Here is a 19,881-nt window from a genome sequence, read left to right as displayed (position 1 = left end):
CTCTTTGAAAATTTTATAACGATCCTCTTCAAACTTTACAAACTGATACAGATATGAGAAACAATAATGGAGGGTGGGGTGGCTTAATTAAGTCCCTGGACCATTGTACTCATCTTCGGGTTCGCCTAACGCAGGAGACTTTAAAAAAAAATGTTAAAATCCAGCCAAAGTGAGCAGGGTCAACCACACGATAAAAGAAAAACTCGCCTCTTATCCGCCAATACCCAATATTCAGCCTCAAAATCCCGTCTCCCCAACGACTCCCCTATACCTTACACCCCGCGCTGACATATATATTTATATATCCTTAATCATCGAAAGCCGATCAAAAGATCGCAGCTCACCTAATCCGAGGGGGAGGGAGGGGTTGGATTACTATTACCACAGAGCCTCAGCTCCCTCGGTGCATCGTCATCATCATCATCATCATCGTGGTGTATTTATCAGAGGGAAGAGGTCACGCTCCTTTCCCTGTCTATATACAGTACCGGTACAGTCGTGAACAAGACGCTTTTCTGTATACACACGTCCCCGTAGTGAAAAGCCTTTTTTTTTTTTTTTCTTCTTCTTCATCGCAGTTGAGTGGCAGGAAAGGATGGGTAGCCCAAAATCGCGCTCGATGTACAAAGACGATTTATTAGGGAGTTCTCGATCATTCGACCGAATGATACCCCCCCTCGAAGTGGTGAAACTTGACGCGCGGTACACGTCGCGCACTGCACAACCATTTGTAATTAATTTTCCAAACGCGTCCCCTTGTACATATGTGTCAAGAGCACCCCGTGGGTGGGAGACACCCGAAGCCCGGTGAAACTTTGCGGTTCAATATCTACCCCACGCGTACATTTGCATACTTACATGCCTGTACGTATAGGTACATACGTGACAAGTAGTTTTAGCTAGTCACTCTCTTACTTGAAAGCTCAAGTGCCAAGTAATTTTTGAATATTCACGAGAGGGACGAGTGGGTACATACGTTGTATTGGTTGTTCCATTAAGTTCGACGACGTAGTACATATGTATACTGCAGTGTGACACTCCGAAAGGGAAGTGTGTGTTGTAATAGCGGTCATGTCCCCCTGACGTACACGTCATCACTGGAAGGTCAATACGGGACGAGGAGGAGATGACTGATTTGCTCTTGTTTCCTCATCCCCCTGCGCGTGAGCCCCACAGTTTGGAGTACACGTGTGTATGCGGGTTCACCCTGTATCTGGTGCGGGTGAGATTCTCGCGTTTGTTTTATCATCGCGATTATATGTACATCTGCTTGCACGAGAGCTTATTGTTTTTTTTTTTTTTTTTGTTTTTTTTTTTTTTTGCGGAATTTGATTAAAAAATCTAGAGCTTTGACTTTCGGAGGGAACGTAATCATGTTGTGTCAGGAGGCTCCTCTGGAAAATTCAGACGTATAAACAAATTGAAAGGGAAATATGGGCCCGTTTTCCAGCGCAAACCAACACAAAAAATCCCTTTGGTCGTCAAATCCGATCACGTACTTTTGTCGTTGCGCCGAGCAATGAATTAACTTGTTCCGCGTACATGATCCCTAAGGGGGAAACCGAGAGGAGGTCCTTGATAAAAGGAAAAAGAAAAAAAAAAAAAAAGAAGAGGTGGGTATTACCTCCTGCTAGTGCGCCCATTTTTTCTAATAACGATAGTATCGGGTGAATGAAAAAAATGGTCGGGGTCGCGGAGCGGAGAGGACGAAAGGAAAAGAAAAAGGAACGCGGTGCATGGACAACGAGAAGAAGGGGGATGGGGGTGAAAAAAAAAAATTGCAGCACGGTACGGGTATTAGCTCATTTTTTGCGGCGAAGCGACGAGTGTTGTGCGCAGGGGCGCGAGCAACGTGTGTATATACAGTTGGGGAGGGAGGGATGCGTGTCGGGGGCCGCGAGCGCCTTCAGTCCGCGTTGCGTCGCCGGTCCATGACACACCTCTTCACCGTCGAGTCCCTGTCACTGACAGCCGGGTACTTTATACTTGTATCCTTTTTTTTTCTTTTCCATTTTCGATGACAGGAACAGCTGACCTTTTTTTCGTTTCTGGAAAAACGAGGAAGTGAAATGAGGCGACGGAGGGCAAATTCGTGGTAGTGATTTACGGGGATTGTAGCTGAACCGAGTCAAAATGGAATTCATTGATTCCATTTGTTTCGGAGCTTCGACAATTGCACCAGAGTTCAGATTTCATAAGAATCGAGATTTTCCATCGAGATCGTTGTTTTCGAAAATAATTGCTCACAGGTGAGTTTGAGCGTGCATTTTTCCAATTTATCTGTTGACGTTTGGCCATTCGTTGGACCGATCGCCGTGATTATACGTTAAAATTGTACGTTCAAAGTTGTGCCTGAAAGCATTTCAATTGCAAGTTAACGAGAGGCCAAATTTTACAACGAATGACAAAATTTCAATTTTACACCCGAGCAGATTAGCCCTGGTATCGATATTTTTCAAAAGTAATCATAAAACTGTACGAGCTTTGTCGATTAACTCTGATGTCACGCACTCCTAGGTAAAAAATGTAAAACTTTTGACGCGCTCGACAACCTAAAATCGACTTTGGCGACAGATGTCAATTTTATTCGTAGCGCAAATACGGGCACGATGGGAACTTTGCGGAAAATTTGACAGCTCCTCTCATCGGATTAGCTATATGTTGTCATTTTTTTTTTTTTTTTTTTTTTTTTTTTTTTTTTTTTTTTTTTCGGTGGATATACACAGTCAAAAAAGACAATTTGCAATATAGTTAATCAAAGCGGAGAGAAAATCATGAGATCTGTGTTCCATGAAGGAAAGTGATGTTGGCCCTAAGTTTGCTGATCGTCACCTCGTTCAGCACCGCAGAGGCGAGCTTGTTCGTCAACGTCACGGGGGACATCATTTTGGGCGGTCTCTTTCCGATTCACAGGAAGGGCTCGGGCTCGAAGCCCTGCGGCAAAATACAGGTAAACATTTCCACCGGCTGCGGGATTATTTCGAAAATAATTCTCGGAGGCATTGTTTCATTTTTCATTGCGGTCACTTGAAAACAAAAAAAAAAAAAAGAAACAGAGAGAGAGAGAGAGAAAAGTTGCGGTGAATGAAAAATAAAGCCCGGTGGGACAATGAAAGAGAACAAGGGGAGAAAAAGACAAAGAAAAAAGAAAAAATTTCAAGTTCCATTGCAGCGAGACAACATTGGTTTTCATTTTTCATTAACATTTCATATTCACGTGTATATATATGCATTGGTAGTTAATGTGTGCTTGACCGCAGATGGAGGACGGAATCCAGCCACTGGAAGCGATGCTGTACGCGGTAGGACAAATAAACGGCAATCCTGATATTTTGCCTGGGGTACGGCTGGGCGTGCTGGCGTACGATTCCTGCGATAACCCAAGTTACGCCCTCGAACAGACCCTTAATTTTGTCAAAGGTAGGCAAGCACGTACTCACAGTACATATATTATACATTGTCCCTTTATCACGAGCTTTCTAAAATATACTCCGTTTTTTTTTTTTTTTTTTTTTTTTTTTTTTTTTTTTTCAACTACCTACGCAGGTGAACTAAGTAAAAATGGAAATTTTTTTTCACGCTGCTTGTATCATTCGCTAATTTTTTCAAAATTTTACCGACTACCGAATGAGAAAAAAATATATTTCTAAGAAAACACGCGACAATCCAATGTCCCTGAGGTATACTTATGATTTTCCTTATCTCGACAATGTCATTGTTGGAACGAGTAAGAAGCAAAAAAACGGAAATTCGACTTTAAATTCGCGATTGTTCGGTGATATGGTTAATCTTCTTTTTGGACGAGCAAACGCGCATAAAAACTCTCCATCTCCTTATCGGACGAGCAAACGAGGAGCAATCGAGGAATCCCCGAGAGTTGGCCAAACAACCCCCAAACTAGACCGATGGTAGTTAACATCAGTGGCAATGTAATACACCGGAAACTTCGAAACAACACGAATGAATTTCCCGGCACACCTGTACATTCACCCACATCGTATTGTTAAAGCAACCATCGTATATATATATACATGTACGTATATCTGTGCAGGTTTCATAGCTCACGTAAACGAGCACCATAAGCCAGAGTTCCAGTGCACGGACGGTAGCCTGCCCAAGTACCGAGGCGGCGATTTCGATCGAGTGGTCGCGGTTTTGGCCGAGCAGTCAAGCTCCGTCACCATACAGGTGAGCTTGCACGAGTAAGAGTGAGACACGCGCGCCTGCTGATCCACACCACTGTACAACTTGTGGCTGTTGTTGTAACTTGATGAGTGGCGCATAATATATACGTGCAACCGCACTAGAAACTTGGTACACACACACATATATATATATATATATATATATATATATATATGTGCATGCACGTGATGTATGTAAGTTTGATGGGTTGCTTGCACCGCTCGAGCGCTTGATTACGTCGATTAGTTGCTCGGCGTGTGGCGGTAGATTGCCCCTTCGCGCCTGAGACGCTTGTTTACAGTGTTTACGTTGATTTGCTCTGGTTTAAAAAAAAAAAAAAAAAATTGTTTTTTTGTTTGAAAGGAAAAAAAGAGACGATTTCCTTTTTTTTTACATTGCTCTCGCACGTAAAAATAGTATTACGATCTTCATTGAATGCATTCGTTAGCATCAGAGCTTTTTTAACTTCATTAATCACGTACGAAACGTGTGATAAACGATGCTGACTATCATGCTGCAACTGATAAAATATGTATGCAAACAAACTTTGCTATTCGTATGGATGGTTTTACGTGGAGGCTCTCCTTTTTCCTCCCCAAAGGGTAGGGGTGGGCTCCGCACTGTCCAAACAGATGGATATTTTTTGTCCATCCATCCAGACTTGTGATCGTTTAGACCACTTGCCAGCAGATTATTTACTCATGTGTTAAAAATAATAAATTGCTCACCATTTGATCAATAAATATCAATTATATGTATATATACTTACTCCCCTTTAACCAGCGACCTAAATTTCTTTCTTCCTCTCTTCGACAAGTGGAGTACGAAAATAAAACGCACCTTCTCGTGTTTGGATAACAATTTATCTCCAAGCGGCTCACAGCGAGCACCGCATGTGGTCATCGACGGGCTTAATTACCCCTTTATATATATTATATATATCTCACGTGGCTATGCAGCAGAAGAAGTTTCAATAGACTTGCACTTACCCCAATCTCGAGGCTGTATCGGGTATAGCTGATATCGCGTTCGTATATACACAACCGCACATCCTCCATTCCACCACCTCCCCTCGAACGCATTTTAACCGACATATAGGGTGTGTACAACCGTACACAGGGTGCGAGAGTTCACATACCACTCGTTCCCCTTTCCTCCACACTATGGGCTTACTTGCTTACTCCGAGAGATCAGCTGTGGCTTGGCTCCCCCACAACCCCCCACCCCGTGTTGCAGTGCTGATGATTGCTTTCGAGAATTGGAGAGAAAGTGACGATGGATTAAATACCTTTTCCTTTTTTTTTTTTTTTTTATCATCAATTGACGGCTTTTCTCGCGAGAGAGGCATAATTGCGTTGGGGGTGGCGATGATTTCTCAATTAGCACTTCTTGGTGTACCATCGGCCGCTTGTCTTTGCAACTACGCCTTTTCTCCTTTCTTTGAGTACGGCCCTCGCTCTCGGTTCATCAAAGTTACAGCCTGCGCACTTACAACCGAGAGACGATGAAGGGGAAAAAAAGCTCATCACACGAAAGCCGGAAGAGTGTAGGAACTCGATTTTCTTACCCTCCTTTTGGGCTCGAGCGCTTTCCAATCGGCACTACTTTTATGTACTTTCCTCCTGCGTGCGCCCCCCTCGTAGTCCCTGGCGTTAACCGTTCCTCGGTACCTATACCTACGTCGTGCTCTCCCCACCAAAGTGCATACGGGTGAGAAGGACAAGGAGATACTTATGTATATATGTATATAATTGAGCGAGGGACGAATCGGCAGGTGGCTGCGTTGCTGCGGATGTTCGCGATGCCGCAGATCTCGTACATGTCGACGACGCCATCGCTGAGCAGCAGAGACCGCTACCCGCATTTCTTCAGGACGGTGCCGAACGACGTCAACCAGGCGCACGCGATGCTCGAGATCCTCAGGTGCGTGTGTATACATTTCTTTTTTTTCTTCTTTATCCCCTCGCGGTAGGAGGAGAGCGAGCGCCCGCCCGTGTATTGGCACGTTTTTCATTTTCTCGGTGCGGTGTGCTTTTCTCCTTAAGTTTTTTACGTGGCCGAGGAACGCGTTCGTTCGACTGTTATGTGGGAGGGGGGGGGGGGCTCCGATGCCGCTGTGGCTTTGTTTATTGCCCGAGTCCCGTTTGATGGTTGCTTTATGAGAAAATTTTACCTTACACAAGAGTACGGTAAGGGTACTTTTTTTTTTTTTCCCTTTCTTCGGCCTTCACCCCGTATAATCATTTCTTCCTAAATGTTTCATCTTCTTCATTTTCTGGAAAAAAACTCAAGTAATGCGGGTACTCGGTATTGTAAAATTGTTCCCTTCCACCGTGAAGATTAAATTTTATTTTCCGCGCATCGACGAGGTAAACGAGCTAAAACTCGAAATTACAATCCTCCCGTGTACTTTTCGTGCGAGCTGGTAAAACATTTCAATTTTTTTTTTTTTTTTTTTTTCCTATCTGATTTTTGCGCCTCGGTAAAACAGCATTATTAAATTATAAGAATGCAAACACCCTATTAATCCATCGACGAAATTACAATCGATGGAATGCAGTAAATTGTCATTTTCGCATTCGTCATCGTTAAAGGCCGACGCTGCATGAATTACATCCCCCCCCCTCCCCGATTGGATTACTCCATCTACCCCTGTACAATTTCCCTTCCAAAAAAAAAAATCACATATCCTCGAGGTGCGCTTCGAAAGCACCAGCTCTCTTTTATTACTCCCTTTCTTTTAAACACGTATACCAAAACCAGCCGAGAGAGAAGATAAACAAAAGCTCTGGAAACTCGTTTGTTGGATTGTTTTTTTTTTTTGTTTTTTTTTTTTTTGTTAATTTGTTTTGTGGGGTTTTACTTTCCCAGGGAGTACCGATGGACGTACGTGTCGCTCATCTACTCGAACACCGAGTACGGCGTCAACGGCTACGAGACCCTGCTCTCGTTGGCCAGCAGTTACAAGGTGTGCTTCACTTCGCCCCAGCGCGTCGACAAGGACGCCTTCGGGCCCCAAGACTACGACAAGGTGATCAACTTTATCCGAAAAAAGACCAACGTCAGAGGTATACAACATACACATATATATCACACATATAAATTATGTTGGTGCTAGAGAACTACCTCGATAGGGACTGCACGGGTATATATATATTTCGAAGAACGGGAGGCGAGTGATCGGCTCGTCGATGGACGGGATGAAAAACGTAGCGCTCCAAAGCTCGCGATCTGCTTGCATAAACTCGAGTTAAGAGATGAGCCATGAATACATTACGGTTGCCGAGGCGAAAACTGTGGGGGCGGGGGTCATTGTGGGTATTATGTTGTATATATGCGGGAGAAGAAAAAACGTAAGAGTTTGAAGGAAATTTCGCTCTCGCGGGAACTCGGGATGTATTCCATATTTTGGTGCGGATAATCCGGGCGATGAGAAAGTCTTTGCATTCTTATGCTACACACCTTTGTATACCCCTGGTATGCGTGAATACATAGTTTGTTGTTCTGTAAATAGTTTGTGTTTGGAATTTTGTTGTTTTCGTCCCCAAATTTCGACGGGGATTCGCGCGTTGTACATCAGCGCTGTTTGTTTATTACAAACTACTGTAGCGGATTATGTTTTTAATCGCGTAATAATTACATACCTACACAGAAAAGCTTGTGTAGCTTTTAGAAAGCTTTTTAACGGTACCTCCGGTTCGGACGTAAATAGAATACGAATTAGTTGACGCGTAAAGCTTTTCGGGGTTGAATAAATTTCTCCCCCCCCTTTTTTTTTTTTACGGCTACAACGGTACTTATATGCTTCGGAGTCATATCCAAGACGGGGTTATTTCCTCTTCGCTTCCGAATGTCAACGCGCTCGTGCGTGCCTAATTTGATTGCTGAACCTAGCGATGTTGAAATTGGCATAGCTGCAGGCTTGGGCGCAATTATTTAGCGATCTTTGAAGCAAAAAGAAATTTTTCTTCCCAAATGAAGTGTTTTCTTTTTTCTGAAAAATGTTTTAAAGCTTTCACTCTTTTTAAACATTTTTGTTGTTGTTTTTTCTATTAAAGTTAACGAATAACTGTACAGTAACCATAAAACTCGTACTTGTTCTTATATGTAAAAATGTATTGCTTATTCTTGTAAACTAAAAATTAATAAAAAAAAAAAAAAAAAAAAAAAAGGAATCACCACTCGAAAAGACTGAGCGGATAGATGATTTTTTGAAAATATCGAATTACACCTTTTATAACGCACGTGGCCAAAAGAAAATGAATACATATACTTTCGCACGTATACAAAGCATCACCGGGTGATCAAAGTTTCAAAAGTAATAACACTTTGGTAAAGAAGCCTCGAGACGCGACATATTTTTGCTTCTGCCCCATCACGCTCTTTGAATGTATTTTGTAAACTTCGCTCTCGCATGAAATATACGTATTATCGATCACCTTCCAAATAAATTTGGCTCTCCAGCGTATCCCACTGAACAGTCTTTTACGGTCTACAGTGCAGGTACAACAATATATCCAAATTACAATCAACTTTCCAGTCATATTGACTTTTGCTCTCAAGAGCCACACGCGCACGAAGAAGAAATATCGATTCTTCCCTCCAACGCCAAATATAAATAAATCGCGAGGGCGTTCCCCAAATAGAACTTAACGTCGTGATTATCGAGCGCACCCGCGATCGCAAGAATATGCCACGTAGAGGGCGATTCAAGCAATAATGTATGATGATAAAAACAAAAAAAAAAAAAAGTTGTAGTGCTGTTCGCCGAGAAGGTGTCGTCCCTGCGCGTGATGGACGCGGCTCGACGGCTAAAGCTCGGCTCGTACTTCGTGTGGATCGGCAGCGACGCGTGGTCGACCAACAACCGCCGCGACTTTTTGAACCCGCAGCCCAGCCGGCGAAAAGACCCGGACAAGCAGGTGGTGCTGGAGGGCGCCCTTGCGGTGCAGCCGCTCTCGCACAACGTGTTCGGCTTCGACGAGTACATCGGGAGCCTGGGTCTCGAGCACGAGGCCGTCGACCCGTGGTTCCGCGAGTTCTGGCACGAGTACCACAAGTGCGACGACACCAACCCCACCGTCGTGGACGAGGACTACGACGAGGTATGACACGTGTGTGTATTTCACCTCCCCCCCTCCTCATCCAATTTTTCGCGGCGATACAGGTGGAGGACAAGGTAGGCTGCTCGAGCGAGTCGGCGCCGAGGGTGTCCCAGGAGACGGGCTTCAAGCAGAACAAGTTCGCCCACTTTGTGCGGGATGCCGTGTACGCGGTGGCTAACGCGCTCCACAACCTGTACGTCGACAGGTGCGGCAGGGGCCATCGGGGCATGTGCCAAGCCATGCGGCACATCGACGGCAGTACCCTCATTGGTTATCTGGCCAATGTTACCTTCAAAGGTTCACCATTTTCTTTCAACGTCTCGGCTCTGGGGTTGCCAATATATACATATACTGGTTCGCGAAGAAGAAGAAAAACAACGCATTTTTGGTCACTACTTTCGAACCGATGAGCCGATTCTAGCTCTTCCGAAAAACGAAAATAAAGCTTTTCTTTCTTCTTTACATATTATGTTCCAGTAAATGAAAGAGGGGGAAAAAACATTACGTAAATATCCGCTTACCTAACGTTTACTGTCACTATGTCGTGTTGAAACGGCATTGGACTTTTTTTTTCGTTAATCGCAAAGCTTCCTCTCTGCGAGATATTAAAACTACGTTGATTTAGGAAGAGAAATTGCGAAAAGTGATATCAAGAAGGATTGGTACAGCAATTACCTAATTAGGAGCATTAAATGAAAAAAAAAGAAAAAATGATAATCATAATAAATAAATTTTTAATATCCGCAGACGAAGCGAACAACATGTTCAGATTCATAAACGGCACGGATGGTCCGCCGAGGTACACGATACTCAATTACCAGAGGAGCACCAACGGCTCCTACCACTGGCACGTCGTCGGCAACTACACGCGTGAGTCGACACGTATATAATATACGTTTCTTTTCTCTATACCTATACTCCCTTGAAAATTTTCAATTTCGATTTAAATTGCCGAGCCAAAGACATAGATAGAAGGGGTTTTCATAAAAGTCGGCCATTATTAATACCCCGTACGCCCTCGATTTTTATCGAATCGCATGATACGAGCCAGCTCGCGCATGTGTTTTGCGAATATAACGACCCGTGCGCTCGTAAATCTCGGCTGACACACATGTATATATACATTTAACGAGATGGTGATAGAGGATACCTACGTCGGGGGCAAAAAATATATTTGTTCCGAGATAAGGAGGGGCCGGTCAGCGGGTATTACTGTACTGGCTATCCTCTATGCTGCATCTATATGTAAACGTATTTGATGGAGTTATGGGACTTTTTGATCGATGACGGGCAATTCGATATCGGACGGAAAAAATATTGTGGTAACAGTACTGGCTTCTACGTATACACGTATGAACGAGAGTCGTAATTTTTCCTCTTTCAACGACACGAGCGTCGTGTACGATTCATAACACGGATTTATGACGTTTTAGTTAACGTTACCACTTTTTATACTAACACGACGCATATGTACACCTAATTGTTCCCGATCATTAGAAGAGTTAACGGCAACCGTGGTACCAGAGCTTCTGTACGCTAATTTTGTAAATACACTCTTTCAATGAGAATAATTCCGCTGACCATGCCACACTGAAATTCCCCTCGAATCTAAACGCATTGCCTAAGAGTTTGCCCAAAAAAACCTGAACAGCTTTTCGAGTGAACCCACCTCGCTTATTTCCCGGTTAATTAGCGCAAAAAAAAAAAAAAAGAAAAAAAAAAAGTATACGGATCCCGTACCCTTTCACCGTCCTCATAAAAGTCCTTTTAACTCCCTCCAACACAAACGAAAGGGGTACCGGAGGGGTGGCAGTTCATTTTCTCATCAGTGGAAATGTTTAGAAAAGGAAGACGGCACGTCGAAACTCGTGCTGAACAAGGAGAAGCTAAAGTACCGTGGGACGGAGGTGAACGGTTTTCCAAGCTCGAGATGCCAAGAGCCGTGCAAGCCCGCCCAGATAATGATCCGGGAAAAATTGGACACGTGTTGCGGGCACTGTCGCAACTGCGGCATCTACCAGTACAAGGTGGGCGAGCACACCTGCGAGGACTGCCCCCGGGGTTTCCGCCCAACAAAGGATAAGCTCAAGTGTTCGCCCATACCCGAGGAGTTTGTCGACCTCACCAGCCCATGGGCGCTCTCAGCTGTGGCTGCTGCTGTCGTTGGTGAGTTCTCCTCTATACTTTGACGGTTATTTACTGTACAGGAAGCTGACAAATGTATAGTTTTTAATTAATTAAATCCAAGAACATTATTCATTTTGGTGTATCGAAAACAAACAAACAAAACAAAAAAAAAGTATGCGATGCACGTGATGAGTGTTTAATGCAACCGAGAGATGTATACTCTGAACGTGTATTTATTGACCGTGAGTTCGCATGGCTTCCTTGTCTAAATTAGTACTGCTAATTAGTACGAAATGAGGGGAAACGCGAGAGCGAAAAAGTAAAACTAGCTCTCCGAAATTTATTTTTCCCCTTTGCCATTATTTGACGTATAGTTTTATGTTGGTTTTTTGTTAATGGTTGAAATTTTTAACGGTAAAAAAAAAAAAGAGAAGGAAAGAAAGAAAAGTAAAACAGTACGTAATGTGACGAGGCAAAATTGCGTTTTCGTCGAAACCACGAGCCGTCAGAGTCGAACACGTGGCTCATCGAAAAAGTTGCGCTCGAGGGTGTGTCTGACGATAGGTACGAGAGCGCCACTTGGTGGTAACGTTTCGGGTAAAGTTTTCGGGTCCATCGCTCCCATTACCCTTATGAAAAAGTTGGAAAATTTAGGAGCAAAGTTTTTTCCCCCCTCCAACCTCCTCGGGGACCGCGAGTACCTGGGTCTGACTATACTCTGATGTTTCTACTTGAACTTCCTACTTGAATTCTAATGCGTTTCCCCGCCTCTCTCTCTCTCTCTCTCCGTTTCCAGTGATAAGAGATTAAACTACTTTGTCTCCCTTCTCCATCAAGGCAATACAATTACAACGCGAATACTAAATCATTCGCAAAAACGTTTAAGTGATTCTCGGATGTTTGTTTCCTTCATTTGTAAAAAAAAAAAAAAAAAAAAAAAAAAAAAAAAAAAAATCCTTCAACATATTTCACTCGCGTGTAATCAAGACGCCAATTGTACCAATTAATCTTCTGACAAAAAAAAAAAAAAAAAAAAACACGAATGGACCTAAGCCAATTCCATCCACCAGAAACCGCATCTGCGCCAACTTCCTGTTCCCCCCCGATTTTCCCCTCATCCTCCACAGATTCCCAATCGCGAATCCAGCCCGACTAATCCCACCCAATTTCCACAGGCATTCTACTAACGAGTTTCGCGCTGAGCGTGTTCTGGCTGTACCAAACCACGCCGATCATCAAAGCCGCGGGCCGGGAATTGTCGTACGTGCTGCTGTTTGGGACTTTTTCCTCGTTTCTCATGACGTTTGCCATTATACGGCAACCGGATTCGGAGACCTGTGCCATCACGAGGTTCGGCATCGGATTGTGCTGCACCCTTTGCTACGCGGCTCTCGTTACCAAGACCAACAGGATATACCGGATATTCAAGAACGTGACCAACAGTCCCCGCAAGCCGAGGTAAGGATCTTCTTCTAGGTCCAAATTTTTCCTACATTGTCTCTATAATATAGACCAAACGGTGGTAAGAAGCCTAATGTCACGAGTTCACGAACAAGCTAGGCCATCCCACCGTAATACAATACATAAATGCATTGATAATCATATCGACAAGTACATACACAACACAAAAATCAAATATTAACGAGCAATGGTAACGCATCCGCCGTAGGTTCACGAGCCCGGAGTCACAATTGCTGATAACGTTTCTGATAACATCACCCGAGCTTGCGATAAACGCCATCTGGCTGAAAAAAGCTCCGGCAGAGGTCGTCAACAGTTACCCGACGCGGGACAGAAATTACAAAATCTGCAAGGGATTCGACGACAGTTCTTACATGATCGGATTCATCTATCCGATATTTTTGACTTGTAAGCGCTTACGAATATTTTCGTTTTCTAAAAATAAAAGTAAAAAAAAGCAAAAAAAAAAAAAAAGCTCGTCCTTGTCGTTTACAGTTTTATGCAGCCTCTACGCTGTGAAGACGCGCAAGTGTCCCGAGGGATTCAACGAGGCCCGTTACATAGCCTTCACCAATTACACGACGATGCTCTTGTGGATGGCCTTTGTTCCTTTGTACTTGTCGTCCACGAGCAACGCCATTCGAGCAGTGATGCTTGCCTTGTCTCTGTCGCTCGGTGCTTTCGTCCAATTGGCCTGTCTTTTTTTCCCAAAGATCTATATTGTGCTCAGGAAACCCGAGAAAAATACCAAACAGTTGGTAATGTCTACCCATCGGAACTCGTCGTATCTGCCGACATCGACCACGCCGATTGTTGCGACCGTGGAAAAGAGTAAGATCGGGTGTTAATCGGGTTTGGTTCATCAATTTTTATTGCCATTTAATGTCGCATCCAATTTAACTAGGCCATTTTTTTAAATTCATCGTGAGATTTTGTGTCCTTGAATAATAATAATTGAAGTTTAACATAAATAAATTAGTAGCTATTTCAAAATATAGAGAATATAATTTTATAAAATTACATATCAGAGACTCGGATTTTTCTACGTAATATTTTTCGTGAAACACTTAAAAACATTTATTTAAAATTTTTTAGCTTTATAACTTTTGTAAATAATTGTACAAAAAATCACTCAACATTATAAAAATTGTTGTGAATAAAAAAATTTTCGGTGGTTTATCTAGATGCTTATCACTTTTTCAATCAAACATGTACATAATTAGTTTTGGCATGCGGGAGGAATAATAAACAAATTCAGATTCGCTTAGTTATTTGTAAATATATTATTAAGTAACATCTATAATATAATAATGAAAAACCATATATATATTCATGGGTATCATTGTAATATCTTAATTCAATAATAAAACACTCAGTATGTATATTTTTTTTAGCTTCCACGCGTAACTACGCTCATTTCGTATTTTCCTTTATCAATTCATCAAAATGACCTCATCACAATACTTTGCCGCACCTCTGAATTTTGTATAGTTTCATACTTCTTATCCTCTATTTATACATATTTAATTTATACATTTACGTGAGATTTTTCTTTTTACAGTTTATTTATTTCCTCAACGATAAGCTGATACATAAAAAAATGTGCCATTTTTTTACCTTTTTTTTAATCACTTCTCTTATAAACTATATTATTTCTTTCAAGTTTTATTTCACTGGTTATACCACTAGCTTCATCCAAATGCAAGCACATCTTTTTACAAAATGAGGATGAATTACCCCACGTGAATTTTTATTTGACCAGAGACGGTAATGCTCGTTGTGCTACATTTGTTTTGTTTATTCTGATGAGGCTTTTAACGAAGTAAAACATTAGTTTATACATAAATAAGGACAGAACGTAATTATTCTCGATGTCTCGTTGGATTCCTTGTTTTGTGTAACTGTAAGACTGTTTTCAAATGAGATTCATCAAAACTTTAAAAGTAACTTCATATTGCGTACTCTCCATGATATATTTTACACGTATCGATACAAAAAGTAAAAAAGTCATAGACTGTGTTTTTGTCGCCTACAACACGCGTACGACACGCGTACACTGTTCATTTTATGCGTGATACGGTGTATCAGTTTTAAAAAAATCTCCAACTAGATTTTACGGTTAATGTAGTGATGAAAACTTCACAGTTATGCAATATGATCGATTTATTTATAATAAATCATATCTCATAGATTTAATATGCGTGTACAAGAAGTTTTTCGATTTTTAACTACATTTTGAACTCACTTTGTAAATAAAATAAACTTTCCTGTCCAGTATTAATATTCATTCACTCCTTAACAATTTTTTAACCTAATTCTTTGGTCAAGTATAAGTAGTTTTATATAAACAAATTAAATAATTGGATAATGTCAAGACCTAGTGTGATTTATTTCATTATTTTTAAAAATATGTATTTAAATTGGAAAAAGGCTGGAGTACAGTGTGTCGAGAATAAAAAAAAAAAAAAGAATAATAAATAATAATGGACAGCACAGACAGTTCTGTTTTTTTATTGTTATATTTCACTATAATGTTACAAGAAACATTATTGAAAAAAGGTTAGCCACGTATCAAAAAAAAAAAAAAAAGTAGTACTTACAAAAGAAACATTTGTTTGAGTACACGAAATTTAATTGTTTAATTGTACACTTAAATATCTATCAAGCTTCGTTATCAGTACTCTGGTACTACGGTCATGTGATAGATCTTTTTTATACTTCAGTATTATTTGTACAACAAAATTTTACAAGAATTTTTTTGTCATAATGCTACATAGCACGTTGACACTGTTTTCTTAAATTTATTACAATTTTTATTCAACGTACAGTATATCAACGAGTTTTCGGTACAACTACATTAATTTTCTAAATTTTAATATTTACAGAGATATTTTATTCTTCCCAAAACCATAAAGAGTTAAGCATTCATTTACATTATATGTACATGCTACAAAAATATAAGGTTAAAAAGCAAACTCAAATGGTAATCGCTCTCTAATTTACATATAATACTAAAATTTTTATATTTAATAATAAATTGCAGTAATGAAACGTATATCACATTCAATAATCTTCAACTAACCAACATAATTTGTAATAACGTTAAAATATTTTATAGAAATATACTTTTAATCATAAGATCTACTTATATCGATTCTTTTGGAGGAATTTTTAAAATAACATCTTTTTCGCATTTCTGATGATATAGTATCTACAAAAAATTGGGAAACAACTGTTAAACAATACTAAAGGTAGATAATCAGGAATAATTTATTTTCCAGCTCAACGTTTGTCTTCAGGATTCTTAGTGTAGTGAGGTTAATTTATCTTTAATCTATAATAATAGTTTGTAGTATCGTAGTAAACTCTACAAAACACTTTCTTACGAATCGATACCTTTAGTTGTTATCACTTTATCGTTCGAAAAAGACCGGCTTTTATTTAGTTAAAATACTTCAGACCAAAAATATTTATACGCTTTGTCGAATTGTTCCTCTAAAGAGCGGAGAAAATGTTTACCTTTTATTTTCAGTACAGTGCAATTAAAATCAATGACCATCATAGAGTCACAGTTACGTAGTGGATCTTATTATTTTTAAAAAGAACCATTATCATCTATTAATTATTTTTATCATTTGTGAAAAGAAGATTTTCTTCTTCTTTTGAATAGTTTTAATTACTTTTTTTCATTTCGTTACAATTTGACTCTTTAATTACTTTAACTTGATACATACTAGTTATGTAATAATATATATCGATATGTCATTTCACTTTAGTGAATATAATATAATAATCTGCCTCTCAAATTCAAAGAAAGTAGTATTAGAACCTCAATTTTCATATAATTTTATACTTGTTTTCTTATAAAACGTCCTTCATGGACTATGAATTATGTACTAGTATAAGTTTTTCTTTGTATTCTGCATTAACAACTATTTATAAATAATCAATATCAACTATATGACTAGTTAGGTTTTAGTAGTGTTCGTTTAATTTTTTATTTTTCGTACATACAAAGCTTCAATAAAAATTAGTCTATCACATTTGTTTCTTAATGTACTAAAAAAATTTCTATACCCATACCGTTGAAAATTTTTTCGTTTGACTAACAACATTTAAATAATAGTATCACAAAATCATTTCCTGTAATTTATAAACAAACAGTTTTACAAGTTTCGATTTTCACAGCAAAAAAAAAAAAAAATCACTCCAACTGCGATAACACAGGAATCGTCGTAAGTATACCTCAATAAAATTTGTCATACGAAGATCATTCCACTCTGTGGATTACAATGTCTAATCTTCCGTACATCTGTACAATGAGTCATTGTACAATCAACAACACGAGGAATCAAATGTCTGATCTTGCGAATGTGGCAGAGTTAAAATTCAACGAAACATTCACATTTTCTTTCGAATCATTGATGGTATCACACCTTGCGACTAGCTAATACATCATTGGTTTTATTTTTAAGCTTCAAGAAGCTCAGCTGACACGATCTTTTGCTTAACTTTTAACCTAGCTGCAAACTCTTTGGCCCCAGCACCCTAATCCCTTATTTTTTATTTATTCATTTTTTATTTATTTATACAAGTCATCTTAAGGCACGTTCGCACCGATATCCTTCCTGTGGCCTTTTTATACAGCACGTTCCATATTTTCATCAACCTATGCACTCTTGGTTGCCATTGTATAATTTTTTGCACCTTTGATTACGTAAATGATATGTGCGCAGAGTACCGATTATATGCGTTTTACTTATCAGTTATTATGCATATCATCAAACTATGAGGAGGAAAATTTTTTTAAATATTTTAATTTAACGTATATTTCGGATGTGGCTACAATATCTTTTGCACGTAAACAAGCTAGAATAGCTATATATATATATGGTAGCTTCCGATTTCTTTCAAGCCAATGCGAACGTACATAATAATGGATAAATAATTATTTTGTTGTTAATAATTTATCAACCCTGACATGTTTAGTTCTCTTTAGGAATATAAAAACGAAACAAAAAACATTTGTTATCATTACAGGGACCAATGAACAACGTAGCTACACTTTGTAAAAATGATAAATTTATACATATTTGTATGATGAACAGTTCTCATAGAGAGATCGCGGCTTTTGATTGAAAATAAATATTCGATGCTATAGTTTGATTAAAACTCCATGATGGCACATTATGTATTATCTATGAAAAATCATAGTAATCATCCAATAGTCTGTTGTTAAAGTTCTACCATACTCGTATCATATATATATATATATATATATATATATATATATATGTGGTGTGGAAATCAAAGGACGAAGCCGCAAGCGAGACAAGAGGAGCGTCGGAACAAGAGAATCACGATTAAACCAAGTGCCCGCTAGCCCCTTCCTCCTTCGAAAATCCAGGGTTGATTCTCCCGAAAAAAAATCTGCCACATTCGCAAGCAAATCCAGCCCCTAAGCGATTCCATCTGTTCCCGATTCATCTCTCCTCCTTGCAAAGCAAAAGAAGATAATGGAATAAGAGACCAAGGAAACCATTTTTTTTTTTCAACTTTGCTCTTGGAAAAAAAAAAAAAAAAAAAGTACTCATTCACTTCGATATATAATACAGTGTACAAAGAGGCAGTGCACGCAATAACCGATGCTACGAGGACGAGTCGAATCGCCGAGCTGATCAACGCGAGTCTGCCAACGAGCCCGTTCAACAGCAGCAGCATCACCTGCTAAAGTACCGACTGGCCAGACCAGCCAGTACAAAGAGGACGTGAGTCGTCAACGAACTGCCCGACGACCGCCACGTCGACGCCGACGACACGTCGTCGCACTGGGCTGCGAACCAAATTATTATTATTTTATGATGACGTATATAGAATATGGCGTAAAAATGAAAAAAAGACAAGAGAGTCGCTTACCGTAGGCCGTAAGGTTGACCTGCCACTCGTGCTTGTGTAGATGTGAGGCTCGAGGACACGAGGCCAAGTGCCCGGTTATCATGAGCTCGCGACTGCCACCCGGACTGCCGCCCGTACTCGTGGTCGTGGTAGCTGCCGAGGCACTGTATACCAAGCAGTAGCGGTTCAACTCGGTGCTGGCCACCAGATAGGCAGTGTCGTTCTCCACCCATGTACCGTGGCACGAGTATTCTGGAACAATTCATTTTTCTCTGTTTTTTTTTTTTTTTTTTTTTTTTTCATTAATACCTTTGGAATTACTTTCCATGCCGTTTAGTGGGTGTAAATGATGATTAAGGTATAATAAATAGAAAATAAAAGGTGGATCACCGAAACAATACGAGTAGCCTTACTCCGTAGAAATTTTGCTTGAAACGAAGGTAACAGAGCGGACGAAGAGCCGAGCGTTCCTTAATCCATCTCCATCCATCCGAGTGGAGGAAAAAGGATGGAAAAAAGATTAGAGAGAAAATCAGCATACGAATCCGTTCGGGGAAAATTCAGCGTTAGCGCGCACCAGTCGGATACATACCTATGGGGGGAAAATCGGGGGCGGGGGGTGTACACGTATACACACGAGATGGGTAATGCCTCGTGCAAACACGCGTCTGCAGGTACATATAGATCGGCAGCATAAATATATGTGTATACGTACGTAGGTATGTATGGTGATGCAGGTGCGGAAAGACGTAATCTTTAATCAAAGCAGCTGGCGCTCGATTATGCGCGCTTCATCCGGCTCAAAGCTCCAAGTTCGATGGAATTAACTTGGTCCGTTCCACTTTCTTTCTTTTTTTTTTTTTTTTTTTTTTTTTACTTCAGGGTTTTGGCGTTAGGGTACCGATAGTTTTGTGGGAGGAAATTTTTGCCGTGTACTGTAATGATTTTTCTCTTCGCCGGTAAATGCAATTTTTTTTTTTTTTTTTTTTTTTTTTTTTTTTTTCGGTGTAAAAGACGTCACTTTCTCCGTGGACGGAAACACGGAGTGTCCTATATATGTATGTACCCGCAAATTGCTTTACCAGCGTCAAATCGACTTTGGCATCGG

At 40.2% G+C, this 19,881-nt stretch overlaps 2 protein-coding genes across 2 annotated transcripts in view; one reads left to right on the top strand and one right to left on the bottom strand.

Annotated features, from left to right (window-relative positions):
* Window positions 1-2,803: 2,803 nt before the first annotated feature.
* On the top strand, window positions 2,804-13,726 carry LOC106635837 (metabotropic glutamate receptor 6). The gene is given in 12 exon segments (XM_089592142.1): window positions 2,804-2,950; window positions 3,261-3,420; window positions 4,052-4,188; window positions 5,960-6,108; window positions 7,057-7,253; window positions 8,938-9,299; window positions 9,365-9,587; window positions 10,038-10,160; window positions 11,133-11,456; window positions 12,593-12,875; window positions 13,087-13,286; window positions 13,374-13,726. Coding segments are annotated over 12 exon segments (2,658 nt in total).
* A 4,872-nt stretch (window positions 13,727-18,598) lies between these two features.
* The window catches only part of LOC106635848 (uncharacterized), a 148,337-nt gene continuing 147,054 nt past the window's right edge, over window positions 18,599-19,881 (bottom strand). Inside the window, exons 10-11 of the mRNA XM_089592059.1 lie at window positions 18,795-19,025; window positions 18,599-18,711 (exon numbers count right to left, since the gene is read on the bottom strand). Of these exons, the coding sequence (XP_089448185.1) occupies window positions 18,599-18,711; window positions 18,795-19,025 (344 nt within the window). The remainder of the gene's footprint in view (window positions 18,712-18,794; window positions 19,026-19,881) is intronic.

Source organism: Copidosoma floridanum, unplaced genomic scaffold (assembly GCF_036245765.1).
Source record: "Copidosoma floridanum isolate Cflo_tuat_1 unplaced genomic scaffold, Cflo_Japanese_pri ptg000014l, whole genome shotgun sequence".
In the NCBI taxonomy this organism is placed as follows: Eukaryota; Metazoa; Arthropoda; class Insecta; order Hymenoptera; family Encyrtidae; genus Copidosoma; species Copidosoma floridanum.
This window is presented reverse-complemented; position numbering and strand designations above follow the sequence as displayed.